Source organism: Alligator mississippiensis, chromosome 2, assembly GCF_030867095.1.
Source record: "Alligator mississippiensis isolate rAllMis1 chromosome 2, rAllMis1, whole genome shotgun sequence".
Classification (NCBI taxonomy): domain Eukaryota; kingdom Metazoa; phylum Chordata; order Crocodylia; family Alligatoridae; genus Alligator; species Alligator mississippiensis.
In genome coordinates this window covers 148,183,492-148,202,475 of record NC_081825.1, presented here as the reverse complement: position 1 = coordinate 148,202,475, position 18,984 = coordinate 148,183,492, and the positions used below count along the sequence as shown (strand labels likewise).

The 18,984-nt window shown below is 40.8% G+C and overlaps 2 protein-coding genes across 11 annotated transcripts in view; one reads left to right on the top strand and one right to left on the bottom strand.

The window, feature by feature from the left end:
- Positions 1–7,266, top strand: part of WDFY3 (WD repeat and FYVE domain containing 3) — a 378,134-nt gene extending 370,868 nt beyond the window's left edge. For all 8 annotated transcript variants that reach the window (XM_059722254.1, XM_019479325.2, XM_059722256.1 and 5 more), the window contains 4 exons: positions 1,394–1,726; positions 2,041–2,152; positions 2,461–2,658; positions 3,649–7,266. In XM_059722254.1, coding sequence (XP_059578237.1) covers positions 1,394–1,726; positions 2,041–2,152; positions 2,461–2,658; positions 3,649–3,769 — 764 coding nt within the window. In that variant the 3' untranslated portion in view covers positions 3,770–7,266. The remainder of the gene's footprint in view (positions 1–1,393; positions 1,727–2,040; positions 2,153–2,460; positions 2,659–3,648) is intronic.
- Positions 2,568–18,984, bottom strand: part of CDS1 (CDP-diacylglycerol synthase 1) — a 124,368-nt gene continuing 107,951 nt past the window's right edge. For 2 of the 3 annotated variants that reach the window (XM_019479338.2, XM_019479332.2), the window contains exons 12-13: positions 17,321–17,424; positions 13,008–16,252 (exon numbers count right to left, since the gene is read on the bottom strand). In XM_019479338.2, coding sequence (XP_019334883.1) covers positions 16,123–16,252; positions 17,321–17,424 — 234 coding nt within the window. In that variant the 3' untranslated portion in view covers positions 13,008–16,122. Of the gene's footprint in view, positions 2,650–13,007; positions 16,253–17,320; positions 17,425–18,984 lie in introns of those variants that run through there. The other variant, XM_019479337.2, reaches the window with a different exon arrangement.

The window sequence follows — 18,984 nt, the reverse complement described above, 5'->3', positions numbered from 1 at the left end:
CGCAGGTAATCTGATTCTCCTTTCCCATCTAGATAATTCCGCTGACTTCCTTGGTTATTTCTGTTTTATCCTGCAGTGTATAAGAAAACTCTGGCCCATGTGATCTGATTTCGTTTGTGTAATATCCCCTGTTAAAGAATTGGGTCACATGAGAAGCCACCAGTAACAGTTAATCATTTCTTTTCCTGTGTGTGGCAATAGAACATATACCAGAGTCAAAATGTAACGGTGGAATATAGCTTCTTAAAGCTATGGTACAGTCTTAGTAATGTTAGTTTGCACCAGATTTTACTGAAGTTCTCTGCCCACTAGGCATAGGCATTGGCTTTATCTGTCTTTTACTTTAAATAGGGAGAGGGAGAGTTGGTAGAGTTTAGGTACCTTGCGAGAATCAAAATACCCATTTTTATTTCTTTACTTTCTATAAATTTTAATTAGTGTTTGTCAGGGATGTTTGTTACCCCCTCCCCCAGTGCAGCAGTTCAGTAGAATATGCCATGAAAGCAGAACATGGGCAGTCTGGGACCTTAAAGCACACTTATTTATTGGAATGCATTTCGTCCCCTGTCTAGCTCTTCTCCAGACATAAGCTACTTGCTTTATATTGTTCCTGTTTTCTTTTCAGGTCCTTTTTAGGTCGGGGGCGTCAAACCCATCCAGCCCCACAGGCCAGAGGAGGAGTGCAGGGTGGGTCTATGGGCCAGATTGGGTCCACAGACCAGCCTCATAGGCTGGATCCAGCATTCAGGGCGAGTGCAGTGTGGGTACCTACCTGCCAGCTTTAGCCCTGCATGCTGCAAGCAGCATGCACTGACCCCAGTCCCACATGTGGCACATGGTTCGTGTCCCTGGTTTGGGGCACATACAGCACAATATGCAAAGTTAGTCTGGGGCTTATGCAGCATCTGTGCTGGACTGGGCCTACACAGAATCTGGCATATGGATTGTGCTGGACTGGCCTTGGATTCAGTGTGCAGGGCAGGTTCAGCACAAGCGCCGTGTGCAGCATACACCCAGCCCAGCTGTGTGCTCAAGAAGTTTAGAAGAGAAAAAATTTCTGTTCAAAGTTGAGAGTATTTGTGGAAAACCCCACCCACTTATTTCAGCATAGCTGCCCCTAAGAGAAGCGGACATTTCTAGGAAAATAGTTCAGTCCATTCTGAGTGGTAAGCAGATCAGCTGTGCAATATCTGCCGATATTCAGAGGAAGGAGTCAGATGGCTGCAGTAGCTTTGACAGTGTGCCTGTGTGTAGCGTCTCTTTGGTAATGCTATGGTTCACAGATCACTAGATGTTCCTGCACAGGCTGCAGTGAATTAGCTGCCTGAAAAGGAAGAGGACAGAACAATCCGCACTGCTTTGCTAACAGCTTCTCTTGCACTACATACCACAGGGCAGGAGGCCCAAGAGGAGGACAGCAGTGACTCAGAGGCAGATGACCAATGTGTCAGTCGGGATTCTAAACCACAGGAAAGCCAGAGCCAACCAAGCAGCACCAGCCAGAGGCCAAGGTCATCATCAGGCAGGGCAGCAGCAGCAGCATGGTCAGCAGATAGTGGCTCTGATGACTCAAGGCGTTGGTCAGACCAGCTCAGCTTGGACGAGAAAGACGGTTTTATCTTTGTGAACTATTCTGAGGGACAAGCTAAAGTACATCCCCATGCTCAGGTCAACCACCCACACCCTAACTACATTGAAGTACGGCACTACAGCAAGCTTAAACCAGGTACAGGAAGAGAAACACATTCTCCCTCAGTAACTATGCTATCCCATTGGCTGACCCCTGGGAGGGTATGGGGTTTCCTAATCTAATATTGCTTCTCTCCTAAATGCACTGATGAGCAATTAAAAATGTCATCATTTCAGATGTTGTTACTGGCGACCAGCTAACCCCATACTGTCAAACTGCCCATGGGGAGCTCCAGGAAGCTTGTTCCTACTCCCAGTTCATCTCCAGGGTGAGGGCACTAGGGCACTGCCTAACTTGTTCTGTGAAGCAACAGAGGTTGGACTGACAGGTGTGTTCCTGTTCATTTCCAGGGTACAGGTGGGAGCGCCAGCTAGTGTTTAGGAGCAAACTTACTATGCACACAGCATTTGATCGCAAAGACAACGCACATCCAGCAGAGATCACTGCATTGGGCATCTCAAAGTGAGTAATTCACATACTGTAGTCCACCAGACCTTTTTTTTTATTATTATTTTATTTTTTCAAGTGGAGGAGCTCATTTTGGGGGAAGAAAAGAGAGCACTTCCAGATTAAACAAAGTTGTGGCAGAAAAGGAGCAGATCTGAGCTGTGCTTCGTTAATATTCTCCAGTCAGAACAGGCTAATTTAAGAGTGCACCTACTACCGTTTAGAGCTTAATATTTGCTGTTAACATCTGCTGCCTATTAAAGGCTGAAATGGGGATTAATCCAACCCGGTGTTGTGGGGAAGCTAATTCTTGTTTTTTGCAGGGATCACAGCAGGATCCTTGTAGGTGACAGTCGAGGCCGAGTGTTCAGCTGGTCCGTGAGTGATCAACCTGGCCGGTCTGCAGCTGACCACTGGGTGAAAGATGAGGGAGGAGACAGCTGTTCAGGCTGCTCTGTCCGTTTTTCTCTCACTGAAAGGCGTCACCATTGCAGGAACTGCGGACAGCTCTTCTGTCAGAAGTAAGACAGCCATTACTTCTCTTTGCTATACAAAGCACCATAGCATAACTTTGTTAGGCTTTGTCAAATTTTAGTTGAGAGATTTGTATTCTCACTTCTTTCTGAAATAAAACTTCAGTACTTTCAAAATGTACAGCAAATTGATTGGATAGACAGACAGAACCCCCAGCCATCTCTTTTTAAAACCAATAATCTGGCAGATATTGATGACAAATTGCTCTCTACTTTTTAAAACCAACTGTTTTCTATCTGGTGTGGCCTTCCCCATACGTGGGCCAAATTAAATGCGCTCCCTGCAGCCTACATACAGGGTTGCTTGAACTTGCCCACAGGAGAGAAAATGGATCAGAGATCTTCTGTAGGCAGGAGTTGAACACGAGGTCTACAAGGGAGTGAGGCAGGGATAGTATGAATAGCCTCTAGTTACAACCTCTGGGCATCTATACACATGCTCTGGGGTGAAGGGGGGTGCTTTAATTAAAGCAGTTCTGAGAGCCACTCTAATTAGAGCACCCACAGTGTCACGTGTATTCAGCATCCCGCGCTTCAAAATATCGGCAGGAGAGCTTTAGTTAAAGCACCCCCACTGCTATTTTGAAATACATGGCCGCTGAATACATATGATGTGGAGGCTGCTGGAGCGTGCTAATTAGCAGCACCTGCAGCAGACTCAGTTAACTGAATAACATGCATCAGAGCCAAGCTCCATCGTGTGTAGGTGCCCTCTGATTCTAAATTCTTAGCCATGGCAGTGCAAAAACTGCCTGTAAACTGTCCTTTGTTAAAATTAATCTTGTAACGTTGGTATGGCCATGATGGAAAGAGTCAATTTCTAGTTCTTGTACTGTCACTGAAATTGTGCCCTAGGTCCTGTCTGGTACGTAGAGTCCTTGTGGTGAATTCACAATATCTTTTGGACTAATAAAGGCCAAATAAGAGTTCAAGGTTGGCAGGAAGAACCCTTGTGACAACGTTGTTTTTCTTTAACAGGTGCAGTCGGTTTCAATCAGAAATCAAGCGCTTGAAAATTTCATCACCTGTCAGAGTCTGTCAGAACTGTTACTACAACCTGCAGCATGAGAGGGGGTCTGAAGAGGGGCCTCGCAATTGAGGAGGTCATGATGCAAACTAATGACCAAGCTCTGAGATCCCAGTTCAGCCCCACGGTAACCTAGCAAATTAATCACAGTACCATACAGTGAATTTGGAAGGGATTAGAATATTGTCTGTTTACACTTCTCTTTGTACTGTGTTTTAAGCACTGAAAAAGTAAAAGGGATCATTGATTTCATGTGTGTTGACTGCAGTTTTGAGGCTAACAGAATTGAGTTCGATTGGTAACAACAAATACAGTAACTGTTGGTACCTAAATCTCCCTGCATATCAAGAAAATCCTCACTTAGCTTAACAACCTATTCTTGTCTTGTTTTTGTAGAGCTAGTCATCCTTTATTTGGGAGAGAAAGGCTTTTTAGAAGATAGTTGTAAATCTGCCTTCTTTGCAAGCAACTGTGTATATTGTAAATAGGTATAATGGCCTTTTTATCTAAATATGAACTTAACTGCCTGTTACATGGGACTTCAGGCTAATCACTATGCTTTCTGTGATACCTTTATCTCATCTATCAACTTAAATAGGAATGTTTAAAAACTCAAAGGCATTATTTGCATTTTTGTTTAAAATCCAGTCTGTGCATGCTTGTTCTTTCAGTTGCCCACAGTATCTATCTATTCATAGACATTATGTGGATTTTTTTCAAAGGATTTTTTTTTTGGGGGGTGGGGAGTGGGGAAGGGAAATAGGACCTGGAGTGTTTTACTCAAACTGTAAGATAACCAAGAATTAAATTGTACACTTCTGTTGCATTTTATACCTAACTGTTTACCACCTCAGTGTTGTTAATATTTAATAAGGCCTCTTTTATACATAGAGCTGTTTCTTCATTACTTAACAGGATAGTTAGCAGCTGATTCATGCAGTGCAGGAACCAGCTTTTACCTTCTTAAATCAATGGAAATTGGCTTGCATGTTAATTAATTTCTCTTGCGTAGAGCTCATAGGTGTGTATAACTGACACCATTGCTCTACTGTAGCTTATTTTCAAAAGATGTACAGGACAATCTAACCCTTGCTGTATAACTGGATAATTATTACTAACATCAGAACTGCTTTTAAGGCTGTCTTTATCTGTAGTGACATGGCATCAACTGGGAGACAGCAGCAGAGTTCCATTACCATCCTTACATTTTAATACCAATTTCATTACAGCATTTAATATCCATTAATTTATTTTGCACCACATGTGGGACAAAGTACAGACATTGACATCCGCAGAGATTGGAACACTTGCATCAGACAGGCCCATGGACATTTTCTGAATGAGGTCTTGACAGTGGTTGTTTTTTTAAATGTGTGTATATATTTTGTAAATGGGTGACAAAACTTGATTGGTCTAGATTTAGGTATATTCACAAAAAGATACTTTTAAATAATGGTAAGCTCTGACCCAAATCAACAAAAGGTGGACAGGGAAGGGAGGGGGGAACAAACGTTTGCATCAGTGGAAACTTGATGAGTAACTTCATTGGGAAGAATGGGATTATCCTTCATTTACACTGGTGAAACAGCAGAATCTGGCCAGGAAATCAGTCATGAACAGACACAGTCCTTAAATGACACCATTGCAAATATTAAAACCTCTATGATGGTATGAGTTTATCCAAAGGATACCATGCATTAACAGAACCCTCCTGCCTTTTGTTGATCTGTGCTGTCTTTAGCAGTATATGTTTTGACCACTTGCTATTTACCTGGTAACACATGTTTATGCACTGAAGGTAAAATATGTATTTTGATACATGTTAGTTTATTATGTATGTGATGGTCTGTAAAATTAGAGAAATTCCTGTTTTGGTATGTATACTAGGTCCCCAACAGAACAATAAAGGCTTCTTCAGAGCCTTCACACACTATTGAGTAAATGCAGGTTTATTTAAGTTAGCCAACCCCGTAGCTCACTTTTGGGTTTAACGGTGATGATCAAATAACTTCCCATCATAGATGAATTCTGTCGTGCTGGCCGTGAAAAAAATCCTCCGTGAGTTTGCAGAGAACCTGTAATTTCTGTATCAAACTGCTCTCTTTCTAATGCTACTTTGGCCCTTCCCAAAACTACCTAAGAATACCGTCATCTAGATTATGGGTTAACAGCCTATAGATTTTCAATGTCCAGTGAATGCTATTAAAAAATCATTAAATGCACTTAAGTCTTGAATATTTTCCCTTTTCTCTAACTCCCAAATGACACAGCCTTGTTTTCTGTGGGCTGAAGCCTTGAAAGTCTTAGTTACAAATGAATTTTTACTTGATAAATAAATCAAGCCAGGCGAAAACAGGACTTCTGAGTAAAATGGTGATGTGATCTAAACACCTAAATGCCACTCAACGTTGCAGGGCATTAAGTGAAGGTTTTATTAACTGTGTTTGACTCTGCAGAGACTTTGTACCAGTGTTATTCTACACTTTTTACAGTAGGCACTGTGCTAGAGATTAAGGTCATTACCCCCCACTTAAATCCTGTGGTATAACAACTAATACAAATTTCTGAACACCACAGCCCCTCTGACCAATTCCTTTGCCATGCTGTACAGAACTATTTTTTCCCAAAATAACGCACTTTCTGGCATTTCAGAGGTGGACAATAAAACTCACCTGATCAGATTTCCTATGGCAGCTGGTGCTGTGGGCAACTGTTTCATTCACTTGGGTGTGGTCGTCTTTCTTTTTTAAACTGTTAGTGCAGAACTTTACTTTGATTTGTCCAAAAGGCTTTGTTTTCCACATGAAAGTTTGTTGAGTAAAAACCTACTCATACACACTAACATCAGTGGCCTATATTCTCTGCCAGTACCTCACGTCTTCTCCTACCTTGTTCTTTGTAGTACACTTATTCATTTGTGTACTCAGCCATTTGTACGTAGTGTGCAACTGTAACGTCATGCTTATGAAGGTGAGATTGGCTGCCTCCGGCCCACATTCATCAGCAAAACACTTTAGAGAAGTTTATTTTGCACTTTCTTATGTATAAAATTGGTAAAAACTTATTTTTGCCTTGTATAATTTAAAGACTCCTTTCGTTTCAGTAAATGAACTGTGTATAAAATATTTATGCAGTTAAAACAGTTTTTAGAAAGTATTTTTAATTTCGGCAAGTTTGGTTACTTGTTGCATGACTATTAACACAGCTGACTTTTTGTGTCAGTGCAATGTATATTTTTTTTGTCCTGTTATTAACTTGTAAGCCCTAGTAAATGGCCATTTATTTGTACAGCATCAGGAGTAAATTGAAGATAATTGGTTAAGACTGGAGTATGGAATTTTGTACTATATTACAGAATCCAATATCTGTTTTTTGGTGGTTATGTAAAAAGGCCTGAAGATTTACTATCTAATGTGCAGTCTGTGATATCTGAATGTTCATTGTATATTTGTCTCCAATGCAAAAAGGTAGAGTAACACAATTACAATACATGATTAAATGCAATAGTTCAGGTACTTAAGTATTTTTTTTTTCATTTCAAATAAATACCTGCTATTTACCACCAAAAAGCTGTTTTGCATTTATCTTGAAAATTATTTGAGTTAAAGTAGCAGTGTTAAAGCTTCTTCTGAGTATGGGGTTTTCTCACTGGCTTTAAATGCTACAGAATGTGACATTGGAAATAGGATCTACCAGAGTAGGAGAGACTTGCAGAAAAGCATGATTGTGCTCCTAATAGGGACAAACTATTTAGTTAGTTTTAGAGACTTCTCCCAAGTTGATGAAATTTACACACAGTACCCTTGCTGTTTCTGGCAGAATTGTGGCAATGAACCATTTTTTTTTTTTTTTTAATTTTGTTGTAATCATAATGCTGGCCCCTGCCATTCGCTAGTTTTGGACAGTGTTGAAATACTTTATCCTGTACCTAAGTCATCTTGCTCTCATTAATATATTTGGTCACTTAGTATCTTCTTCCTGCAGAGGAAAACTGACTTTTGCTGAAGATTTTAAACCGGATAGATTTCTTTGCTTTATTGCACTCAAAAAAATTCACTGCCATGAACTACCATTGCAAAAATTGTAGATGAAGGAAACTGGCTTTCTGGACGAACTTTACAATAGCTCTGCAAAATATATTCTCAATTTTATTAATGGAGATGTCTTCAATAGCACAAAATAAGTTTCTTATCCTGAAAAAATTCTAATTGTTCCTTACATCACATAAATGTCTCATCCCACCCCCCACCCCTTTAACCTTTATAGCGGGAATTACATCAGCTTTTAAAAGGCATTGTAAAATGGTTATTGCACATACATCATATGTAGGGTTCCATCCTCAGGTCTCTGAAAAGGTTAAATCAGTGTAGCGTAGAGTTTATTTTTCATTCTAAAATGTAGCTCGAAACTTCACTAGGAAGGCTTTCCATTGAGTATTTCAGACTCCTGTTGCCGTGGACAAGAATTTCTTTATTCTGTTTCATAGACTATTATTAACTAGTTTAGCTAAATTGTAATGAATGCCATAAGAAAAGCTCTTAAAGTTAGCTAAAATTATATTTTTAGAATAGATTCCCATATGCTTTATCCTTCACTCAGCTAAGAAAGAATCTGTTAATCGCTACAGGGTTGCAGGGTTGGACCTGACTGTACAGATTAGGCTGTATTTAAGTAACGAAGCTTGGCCCTGCTCATTGCCTTCTTTCCTCAATAATGCAGCAGAGCCATTTAATGGACTAAAGGAAAAACTGTCTGGAGTGCTGCACCACATTGTTTTCCAAACAGCAGTGAAGCTGGGTGTTCAAGAAACTCACATCCCTAACAACTTGACCTTCTAGGCTTTTTCCTCCAAAAGCTTGTCTGGAAGTTGTAACCTTTAACCCCACCATTTTGTCATGTGCCATTCACTGCATGAAGAAGCAATCCATTTGTCCAAGTCTGCCTAAGGGAATGCAAGTGAGACTGATATATACTATAATGAAAAGCAATAATGCGTTGCCCCAGTTTATTCCCCACCACTTTCTTTGGGATATCTCATTTAGCATATGACAAAGCTAAAATGTCACAAGTTGCACACTCCACCCAACACAATTGAATGTCTCTCCTCATTTTAGGGTTTTTTTTTATTTTTTACTTGCTTGGGGAAGAATAGGAGACCATGAGGAAGTGGCGTATGAGGCTTTCTTCAAACAGCTAGCAGAAGTTTCCCGATCATAGGCCCTGCCTCCCATGTGGGATTTCAATCACCCTGATATCTACTGGGAGGGCAATACAGGAGTGCATAGGCAATCCAGAAAGTTTTTAGAAAGTGTTAGGGACAACTTTCTGGTGCAAATGCAGGAGCAGCCAACTAGGGACCATGGCTCTTGACCTGTTGTTCACAAACAGGGAAGAATCAGTGGGGAATGTAGATTGCAGCTTGGGCAGCAGCGAATACAAAATGATTGGGTTCAGGTCCCGTGGAAAGGAAGGATGGAGAGCAGCAAAGAAAGAACCTGAACTTCAGAAAAGCAGACTTTGACTCATTCAGGGAATGCATGGGCAGGATCCCCTGAGAAGCCAATCTGAGGGGGGAGAGGAGTCCAGGAGAGCTGGCTGTACTTTAAAGAAACCTTAATGAGAGTGCAGGAACAAACCATCCCGATGCGCAGGAAAACTAGCAAGTATGGGAAAAGACCAGCTTGGCTTAGCAGGGAACTCTTCAGGAAACTAAATCACAAAAAGAAAGCTTATAAGAAGTGGAAACTTGGACAAATGGGGGGGGGGGGGGGAGTATAAGACCATTGCTTGGGCATGCAGGGTTGAAGTTGGGATGGCCAAAGCACAACTGGAGTTGCAGCTAGCAAGGGATGTAAAGGGTAACAAGAAGGGTTTCTACAAGTATGTCAGTAATAAGGGAAAGATCAGGGAAAGTGTGGGTCCCTTACTGAATGGGGGAGGCAACCTAGTGTCGGAGGATGCAGAAAAGTCTGAAGTACTCAATGCCTTTTTCACCTCAGTCTTCACAAGCAATATAAGCTCCCAGACTACTGCACCTGGCAGGTGAGCAGCCAACAGTGGTAAAAGAACAGGTTAGGGACTATTTAGAAAAGCTGGACATACAAGTCAATAGGGCCAGTTGGGAGGCATCCAGGGCGGTGAGGGAGTTGGCTGATGTGATAACAGAGCCATTGGCTATCATCTTTGAAAACTCATGGTGACTGGGAGAGGTCCTGGATGACCAGAAAAGGGCAAACAGTGCCCATATTTAAGAAAGGGAAGGAGGAGGATCCAGGAAACTATAGACTGGTTAGTCTTACCTCAGTCCCTGGAGAAATCATGGAGCCGATCCTCAAGGAATCCATTTCTAAGCACTTGGAGGAGAAGAAGGTGATTAGGAACAGTCAGCGTGGATTCACCAGGGGCAAGTCATGCTTGACCAACCTCACTGCCTTCTATGATGAGATGACTGGCTCAGTGGATCTGGGGAGACCAGTGGATGTGGTTTATCTTAATTTTAGCAAGGCTTTCGATACAATCTCCCACAACGTTCTCGCAGGCAAGCTAAGGAAGCATGGGCTGGATGAATGAACTGCAAGGTGGATAGAAAACTGGCTGGAGCATTAGGCAATAATCAATGGCTCAATGTCTAGTTGGCAACCATTATCAAGTGGAGTGCCCAGGGGTCAGTCCTGGGGGGGTGGTTTTGTTCAATATCATCATTGACCTGGAAGATGGCATAGAGTGCACCCTCAGCAAGTTTGCAGATGACACCAAGCTGCGGGGAGTAGTAGATACGCTGGAGGGGAGGGCTAGGATTCAGAGTGACCTAGACAAATAGGAGGATTAAGCCAAAAGAAATCTGATGAGGTTCGACAAGGACAAGAACAGACTCCTGCACTTAGGATGGAAAAACCCCAGGCACCAGTACAGGCTGGGGGCTGACTAGCTGGGCAGAAAAGAGAGTTATACTGGACAATAAGATGAATACGAGTCAGCAGGGTGCCCTTGGTGCCAAGAAGGCTAACAGCATACTGGGCTGCATTGGTAGGAGTGTTGCCAGCAGGTCAAGGGGAGTGATTATTCCCCTCTATTCAGCACTGGTAAGGCCACATTTGGAGTACTGTTTTAGGCCCCCCACTACAGAAAAGATAAGGATGGTCCAGCAGAGAGCAACGAAAATGGTGAGGGGGGCTGGGACACATGACTTCCGATGAGAGGCCGAGGGAACTGGGCGTATTTAGTCTAGAGAAGAGAAGACTGAGGGGGTAATTAATAGCAGCTTTCAACTACCTGAAGGGGGCTTTGAAAGAGGATGGAGTTAGACTATTCTCAGTAGTAGCAGATGACAGAGGAAAGAGCACTGGTCTCAAGTTGCAGCAAGGGAAGTTTAGGTTAGATATTAAGAAGAATTTTCTCACTAGGAGGGTAATAAAACACTGGAACAGGTTACTCAGAGAGGTTGTGGATCCTCTATTCTTGGAGATTTTTAGGACCAAGCTGGACAAAACCTTGGCTGGGATGATCTAGTTGAGGATGCTCCTGCTTTGAGCAGGGAGTTCGGCTAGATGACCTCCTGAGGTCCCTTCCAACCATAACTTTCTATGATTTTATGAATAGTAATCCCTCCCCATTGGTGTGTGAAGCAGAAGACTCTTTAGTAGGAACTGAATAAAAACAAAATATTAATATATATTGGGCAAGTTACCCAAGCTTTAGCATTATATACATACTCATTAGAAAGATTCAACTTCTGCCTTTATAATGTATTGCTGTAATGAGAAGACTCCTAGCTACTTGTTTTCTAACTTTATTTTTGTGTAGCCAGCAGCTGTTTTGAGTCTTGTTTGTAAGTCACATTTTTTCATGCAGATTCAGGGATAGGCATAGCTCATGAAACCACTACATTTACTTGGTAATGTGATTAAATTTGACTTAAACTTGAACCAACTTGAAATCTAAACAGCAAGCACCCTCAAAGTTTAGCTGCCTATCATGCTTATCAGAGCATGTCCACTAAGTTCATGGCTTTGTAATACTTATTCAAATGGGAAAAAAATTTCATGTCACGTGCAGTGGCCAATCACACTTACTATAGTGGATACTTGGCAATGTGGCTTCTGTGGGTATTATTTGAATTGAAGGCATTTGTTAGTTACACCCTGACATGGGAGGGACAGGCAACATACATCTCTTAGGCCAAGTGACAGAGTTAACAAGTTTTCATTTGACACAGGGAAGTTATCTGCCCCTTTTGCAAACCATTTTAAAAACACAAAGTTTAACTGCTGTAGGTTCCACTCAAGTAAGGCAAAGGACCTTTCCACAACAAGTAGAAAGTTTTGTTTAATCTTAAATAAAATAATCCAATAAACTGATAAAAATCTGACCAAAGTGTTTCAATTCCCCATAAAAATGTATGTCTCATTGTCAGTCCAGTTTGTTACTGAAGCACTTGCCTTTTGCAGTCACTAAAAGTGAATCACCTTCTGCAAGCGCAGTTCCGTGAGTCAGACAGTCGGCAGATTTCTAAGGCTGCTGTCCCAGGAAAGGTTTTTCCAAGGAACAAGCTGGATTGTCGAAAAAGAAGAGCTATCCAAAGGCACAAAAGCACACAAGCATCTGTCTGAGGAAATATGTTTGCAGATCGAGAGAGAGATGGAAGGGACAAAGAAAGCATTGAGACCAGCTGCAATTTCAAGATCAAAAACCCAGCCCACAATACACAAAGGATGAAAGGGGCTCATGAACAGAGGCTTACCTTGAGGCTGGAAGAGGACCTGAAGCAACTGGAATCCATGCTGGAAAGCGGAACAGGAAGGGAGGAGACAGATGCATAAGCAGGATCAGAATTTCAAGCTAAGCTATCCATGCGGTGAGGCAAATGCTGGCACCATAATACAATGCAAAAGGGGAGCAGGCTTCAAAACCATCTTGTTTTCAAAAAAATAACAATGAAAGATATAATGAATGCATCCCCTCACTTACCCATTCTTTTCAGTGATTAAGATTTGTGCTGTGTCAGAAGGCTGCCATTCCAGATAACTTGATTCCACTCTTAGTGATAGTGGGATTTATTTCTTTTTTACAGGTTTCAGTTTCTTCAAGGTGAAAGCTATTAGTAACCACAGTCCAAGGTGGATAAAAAAGTCATACCAGGGTTCAGATTTGATAAATAAGCAAATAATTAATAGCTCCTTCATTGATGGGGGCAGGGGGGAAAAAAAAAAGGAAGATCAACTTTCTCTGAAACAATGCAAAGATGCCTGAATTATTAGAAGTTGTCAGTTGCAATGTTTGCTCCAGAAAAAAAAGACACTGAAATAAGAAATGTGTCCCCCAATTTTATTCGCCCAATCCCAGTTTAAAGATTGAAACCATCAATTAAAACATACATAATATGCTAACAGCATGTACAATATAGACATTGTTCCTACACTGTCTGCTCAATGAGGCAATCACAACATCCTTGTTAAGCAAAAAAACAAATGCAGAGAAATCACTGGTGTAAAAATCAGCCTCTCCTAAGTCATTGTGTCCTTGTATGGTTAAATTCATGGAAGAACGAGAAATCTTGGAAGAAAACTCATTTTACACACAGCAGAGGTGCTCCTGGCATTCCATAAGAACTGAGTCTTAAAAAGATAGACACCAAGGCCTAACCCAGTATGCTAAGAATATGTCAAAATCAGCAGACTGAGTGGTTAACCATTAATATTTCTGAAGAATCTTGCTTCATTTTAACTTTAGCCAGTGAAATAACTTGTAGTTTTGTTCTTTTTTCCTGTGCAAATATAGAGCCATTAACTTCATTTGCTTTACAGTACTCAATGCTAAAATGCATTCTGTTTCCATAATATACATGCTATAAAGATACACTCAAAAGTTCAAACATTTAAAATTAAAAATTATATTTATTTATATATGTATATATCTTATATATACACCCAAGGCTGTGTTTTTGTAGGAAGCCTCTGCTAAAACCTTACTATATAGCTAAAGCCTATTTATATGTTTCTGCTACATGGATGATTTTGGTCATCCACTCCTCCTTCAGGAGACACCCCTCTATTTCTGTCTTTCATAAAATTGACTTACTTCCAAGCAACTTTCTATGTCTCATATTTTTGTCTGTGTTACCCTTTAAACTTCAAGTTCTGTTGCATTTTGTCCTACTTGCACTTGGTTTCAATATATACTTCTACTGAGCAGCTGTAATCACAGTTGTGGAAGACAACCTGGAGTAATATGATTTAAAGCTGTCATTTTTCTCTAAAACATTCTTTTGACAGAAGTACTGTACTTTGAGTAGGATATAGAAAGTACAGTGTAATTCCCTCAGCTGTGTGCTTACACTACTGTTCGCAAGAGGAAAGACTTTTAGAATTAGAACATATGCTGTATAACCCTTTTATAACAATGTATAGACTATTTTACTATATACAGATTATGTACACAATACCCTGGCCTAATGCAATAATAGCGTGGAGTCCCAAAACAGAATATACAGTGGTTTCAGATTCTGATCTGATGTAAACAAAAACTTGAATTTTACAAGCAACCAGCCTATTAGCAGTCCTACCTGCTTTCTACATGGTTTTATGTAGCATCAAACAACTTGTAGATTTCACCTTTAACCCTTCACAAATATAAATAGTCAGTGCTCAATGCAAGAAAAGCCTATTTGCATTAGATTTTTAGGAAATTAAATTGTATCAAGTTACAGTCTCCAGGACACCAAAAGACACTTTTTTGGCATTCATGTGCTTTTGTTCATTAAGGAATAATGTGCATTTATTCAAAATACATGTATATCTATTTTCAATTTCAATAAAATTATCACCACATGATAAAAGGAATAGTATGTAAAAGGAGATCAGTAAGCAGCAAAAATGGAGAATTATTCAAGTGTTAACTTTCTCACATTTACTTCACTAAGTCTACAGGACAGCAACTTTCTGTAAGGTTTTGGTTTTTTTTCGACTGAATCCTCACATTTTTGCCCACATTATTTGAGATGCTAACAGTTACTTAACTGGTGGTAAGAGGCAGTGGGAAAAGAATGTGCCATCTCAACCCCAAGCTATTAGGTCGGTCAGACAAAAGTTACCGCTTTCAAGGGAATAATAAAGGGTAAAAACTGGTACTAATATTGCACTTTTCATCCAAGGATCTCAAAGCACTTTACAGGAGAGGGAAATACCACCAATTTTACAGATGAGGAAACTGAGGCACAAACAGTAAGGTTAACGTGAACTCACTCCAGACAGTGACCTAGCCTTGGAACTAAGGCCTGAAGTGTAAAATCACTAAGCTGCAGGACCCCCATATTGTTGGATACTGTAGTTCTGACTATATGTATATCTGCTTCTATTCCAGATGTTTTGTACCAAAAAGTCAGTGACAAAGTCCAGGCACCTCTATTTTATTAATATGAATTGGTTTCATTAGAAAAAAAAGTTCTAAGAAATATAACTAAAAAATGAGCTAAGCTTAGTCATTTTTAATGAACAACGTTAGAGAACCAACAGTAACTGTTTGAGGGCTTGTCTACATTTGGCCCAAGCTGTTATTTTCATTACAGCAAGAAAGCAACCACATTTGCCCCCAAAACAGCCCCCTGGCACGCACACAGCCTATGCCAGAAGAAAGGGTTTTTCTTCCACTATATTTATAGCTGCTCCCTAAATAGCAAAAGCTTAGCCAGGAAAAGTCACCTTCTACTGGCAAAACTGTGTCCATACCAGGGGTTTTGTTGCGATGGTGGTGTCAGGCAGGGACATGATCTCTTTGCATTCTTAGTCAACAACAGCCCCACCAGCAGAACTTTGTAAAGTAGACTAAGTCTTGGTGACAGCCTCACTTTCCTCACCAGTATCCAGGAGATTTTTTTTTTTTCTTGGAAACAATACACTCAGTAGCACAATGGATAAAATAGCATCTCATCCCAATTATCCCTCAATAACCATTTCAGATAAAAATATGCCACCTATTGCTAACCTATACAGTACCATAAAACTTGCATTAAAAGCAAGCCCAGTACTGATAAATTACATTAACATTTGCTTTGTGAATTGCACAATTCCAGTAGATTTCATATTAGTTACTGTCATTTAGAATGCAAGTTATTTTTTAAAACTATTGAGCCCATCTGGCTGGATACTGAAAGAGGGCATTTATCTATGTATATACCTGATGGTATGAGTACCATCAACTTCACAAACTAAAATGCTCATTAAATGTTTAGTTATTTTGCAAGCAATGTCACTGTCCTAGAATAGGTAACAAATTTTAAATGTCTTACTAAATATTCACAGTAATTTCAAGGGGGAAAAAAATTCATGTCTTCAAGACTACATGTTCAGCCACTATCAGTGTGAACACTTGTAATGTATTCCCGTGAGGGCCTTTCTAGCCATTTTCCTGTAGTCCTCCATTCCGTCTCACTATCCCTTTGTTGATGGTTGAAGGATCCCTTTTTCTATGAGATGAGATTTCAGGGTTTTATATACATTTAGTTGTTGTTCTGGCTGAAGTACCAACAGCTGTTTCAACAATTTGCTAGGATTTGGGCCCCTGTCAATGAAAAACAGGTTTTAATTCAAAGCAAAATCTGAACCTACCATAGAGAAGTGATGCTTCTTTCCCTTTCCCCATTGTACAAATACACTGTCAATGTTTTCTTAAAAGGAGAGGTTTTCCTAATGTAATGATCTCTCCAGAACAGATGTTTTGTCTTGTGATTTAATTTAATTTAAAATCTATTTTCCTCAATGTAGTCTTGTAGGAACCTAATGGGAATTTTAACTAGGTGAACCAGGCAGTTGGACTAGATCAGTGGTTCTCAACCTTTTTTGTACCAGGACCCATTTTGTAAACATCAGCAGCCAGTCCTGACCCAGTGGCCCTCACTACCAACCTGCTGCCCCAGGCTTCCAGTATATGGGGCAGAAGGTGGGTGTGTGGGGGGGTATGGGAGCCCTAAGCAGCCCCTCACAGGCTGGAACTCTGCCAGCCTGCAAGGGAAAAGCCTCAGTTTCCCATGTTTTTCCCCTTTAAAGAAGAATCCATTGTTTAAGTTTGTTGATCCATTTTTAAGTGTGTTCACAACATTCCTGAGACCCACTTTTGGGTCACAGCTCACTGGTTCAGAAACGCTGGACTAGATGATCACTTGAGGTCCCTTTCAGCCCTATGGTTCTATGAAATAAGTGGCCTGTCCTCAACTACATATTGAAAAATCTAGATCTAAAATTTAGAAGTTAGACCACTGAAATAAAAAGATTTGATTGGAAAAAACTTCCACTTAAACCTACTGGTTCCCCCTGAACAATACCAGACGTAAAGAGGAAGAAACAGAATCACAGCTCCTCTGACTGTAGCAATGGTTGATGTTAGTGGTTGTTTCCAATTAGCTTTCTTTATATTCAGCCAGGAACAAGTTCCAATCTTTCCATAACAGTCAGAGGTAAATAGCCTGCTATCCTCAGAAGTTGTATGGAATTTCATGATAGCTCCAAAATCCCTTTCCCAAAGTAATTAGACAAATAAAGTTTAAAGCTAAGTTTTTATTCCAGCAGAGCAGAACTACATGCAACAGAAGGAAGTTTATTGCACTTATATTAACTATGTATGTGAGAATACCTTATGAAACTGGTGATATACACGTGAACAAAAGTAGCCATCAAATATTGACAATCAAAACGATCCATTATTCCACCATGGCCAGGAATAGTGTCTGCAAAATCCTTTAGGGGAAAAAAAATCACAGTAGTATACATGTTCACATGTACTACATTAGTATGATACTGTTTGTTCCACAGCAGTGCCTGAAGGCCCTAATGAAGACATGGGTTCACTGGTGCAGGGCACTAAAACTCATAGCAAGTCTCTGCCTCAAAGGACTTTCAATCCAAACAGACAAGACAGATAAGTAGTAAGAAGAGAAGAGAAGGGGCACAGAGAGGTGATGTGACTTGCTAAAGGTTAAGCAATTTAATTCCTGCACTGCGACTGTTCCACCAATGCACATCTCTGTGGATGCTGAATTATATCTAGCAGTATATAAGCCTTCCAGCAACAATCCCATAATGCCCCTTTCCCCAGAAACCACTTTTGGTTACAATTTTGATCCCTGCTGCCCAGAGATCACAAGGACTGGAAGTCATCACCCTCTCCTCTTTTTAAAAAAATCACAAAAATATTTAAGAAATGCCTGTGTTAACACACATTAGCACACAGTTTTGCTATCGGGAATCTGCAGTTCAGAAAAGATTGGACAAACTCTAAGCAACAGTGTGCTGTAGGAAAAGTCTTGGATTTTCCACCTGCAGGCAGAGGGACTGAACTGCTCAGTAATTATCTAGACATTGTGAAAGACACACAAAAACTGCAGTGAAACAGGGACAAACAGCAATACAGAGTGACATGGCAGGAATTGCAGCAGTCCAAAAGGTGAAGTCAACAAAAATTCTGGGCTGCCCCCCAACCTCTCATACTGAGCTGGGGCCACCTCACCAGTGACTGTGGACCCACTGCACTATTCTCAAAGCAAGGAGCTCCACATATACATGGATCCTTTCACTGAGAAAAGGGTCTCAGAAGATGCAAACCCCATTGGAAAGCAAGGAAAGAGAAATGGTGAACTGGAATCTCAAGTTCCTCAAGATGTTTTATCCTAATGCACACTTTACTTCCTGCCAGCCTTCTCCTCCTCCCTGCAGTTCTTGCCATGGAGGGATGCTGCAACTGAGGGGGAACTGAGCAGGAAGCACGGACTGTCCTTTACATCTTTACTGCAGAGCACAGCAAGTGGCAGGTGCTGGCAAACCCTACAAATACAGTCAAGGCAAGAAGTCTCTGAACTAGCAGGTCCCTGAACTGGGATCCAGCACCTTCCCTTGTCACTTGCAGCTTCTAGCATCAAATGTCTAGGAAGTTCTGACTCAGGGGCTGTGCCCCTGACTCCCATGCTCAGTAGCTACTGATGTCCCTTTCCTCCAAGAAACTGTGCCAATTTGAGAGCAACTGTGAAAAAGTTAACACTGGACTGAACCCCCTCCTGCTTTCTGACAAGGAGAGAAAAGCTGGCAGCTGTCATGTAGCACATCTTTATGCTTCTACTCTTCTTTGCCTCTATTCTGGCAAGAAAATAAGCTTCTCTGCTTAAAATGTGCCAATTTGAGAGAGCTGATTTTTGACGGAAGAGTGTGTGCTGTATACAAGTAAGTTTAAGAACAACATACACTATACGTTTGAACAACCAGAGTACTGTGTCAGAGGCTTGATGGTCAACATCCCTTTTCAGC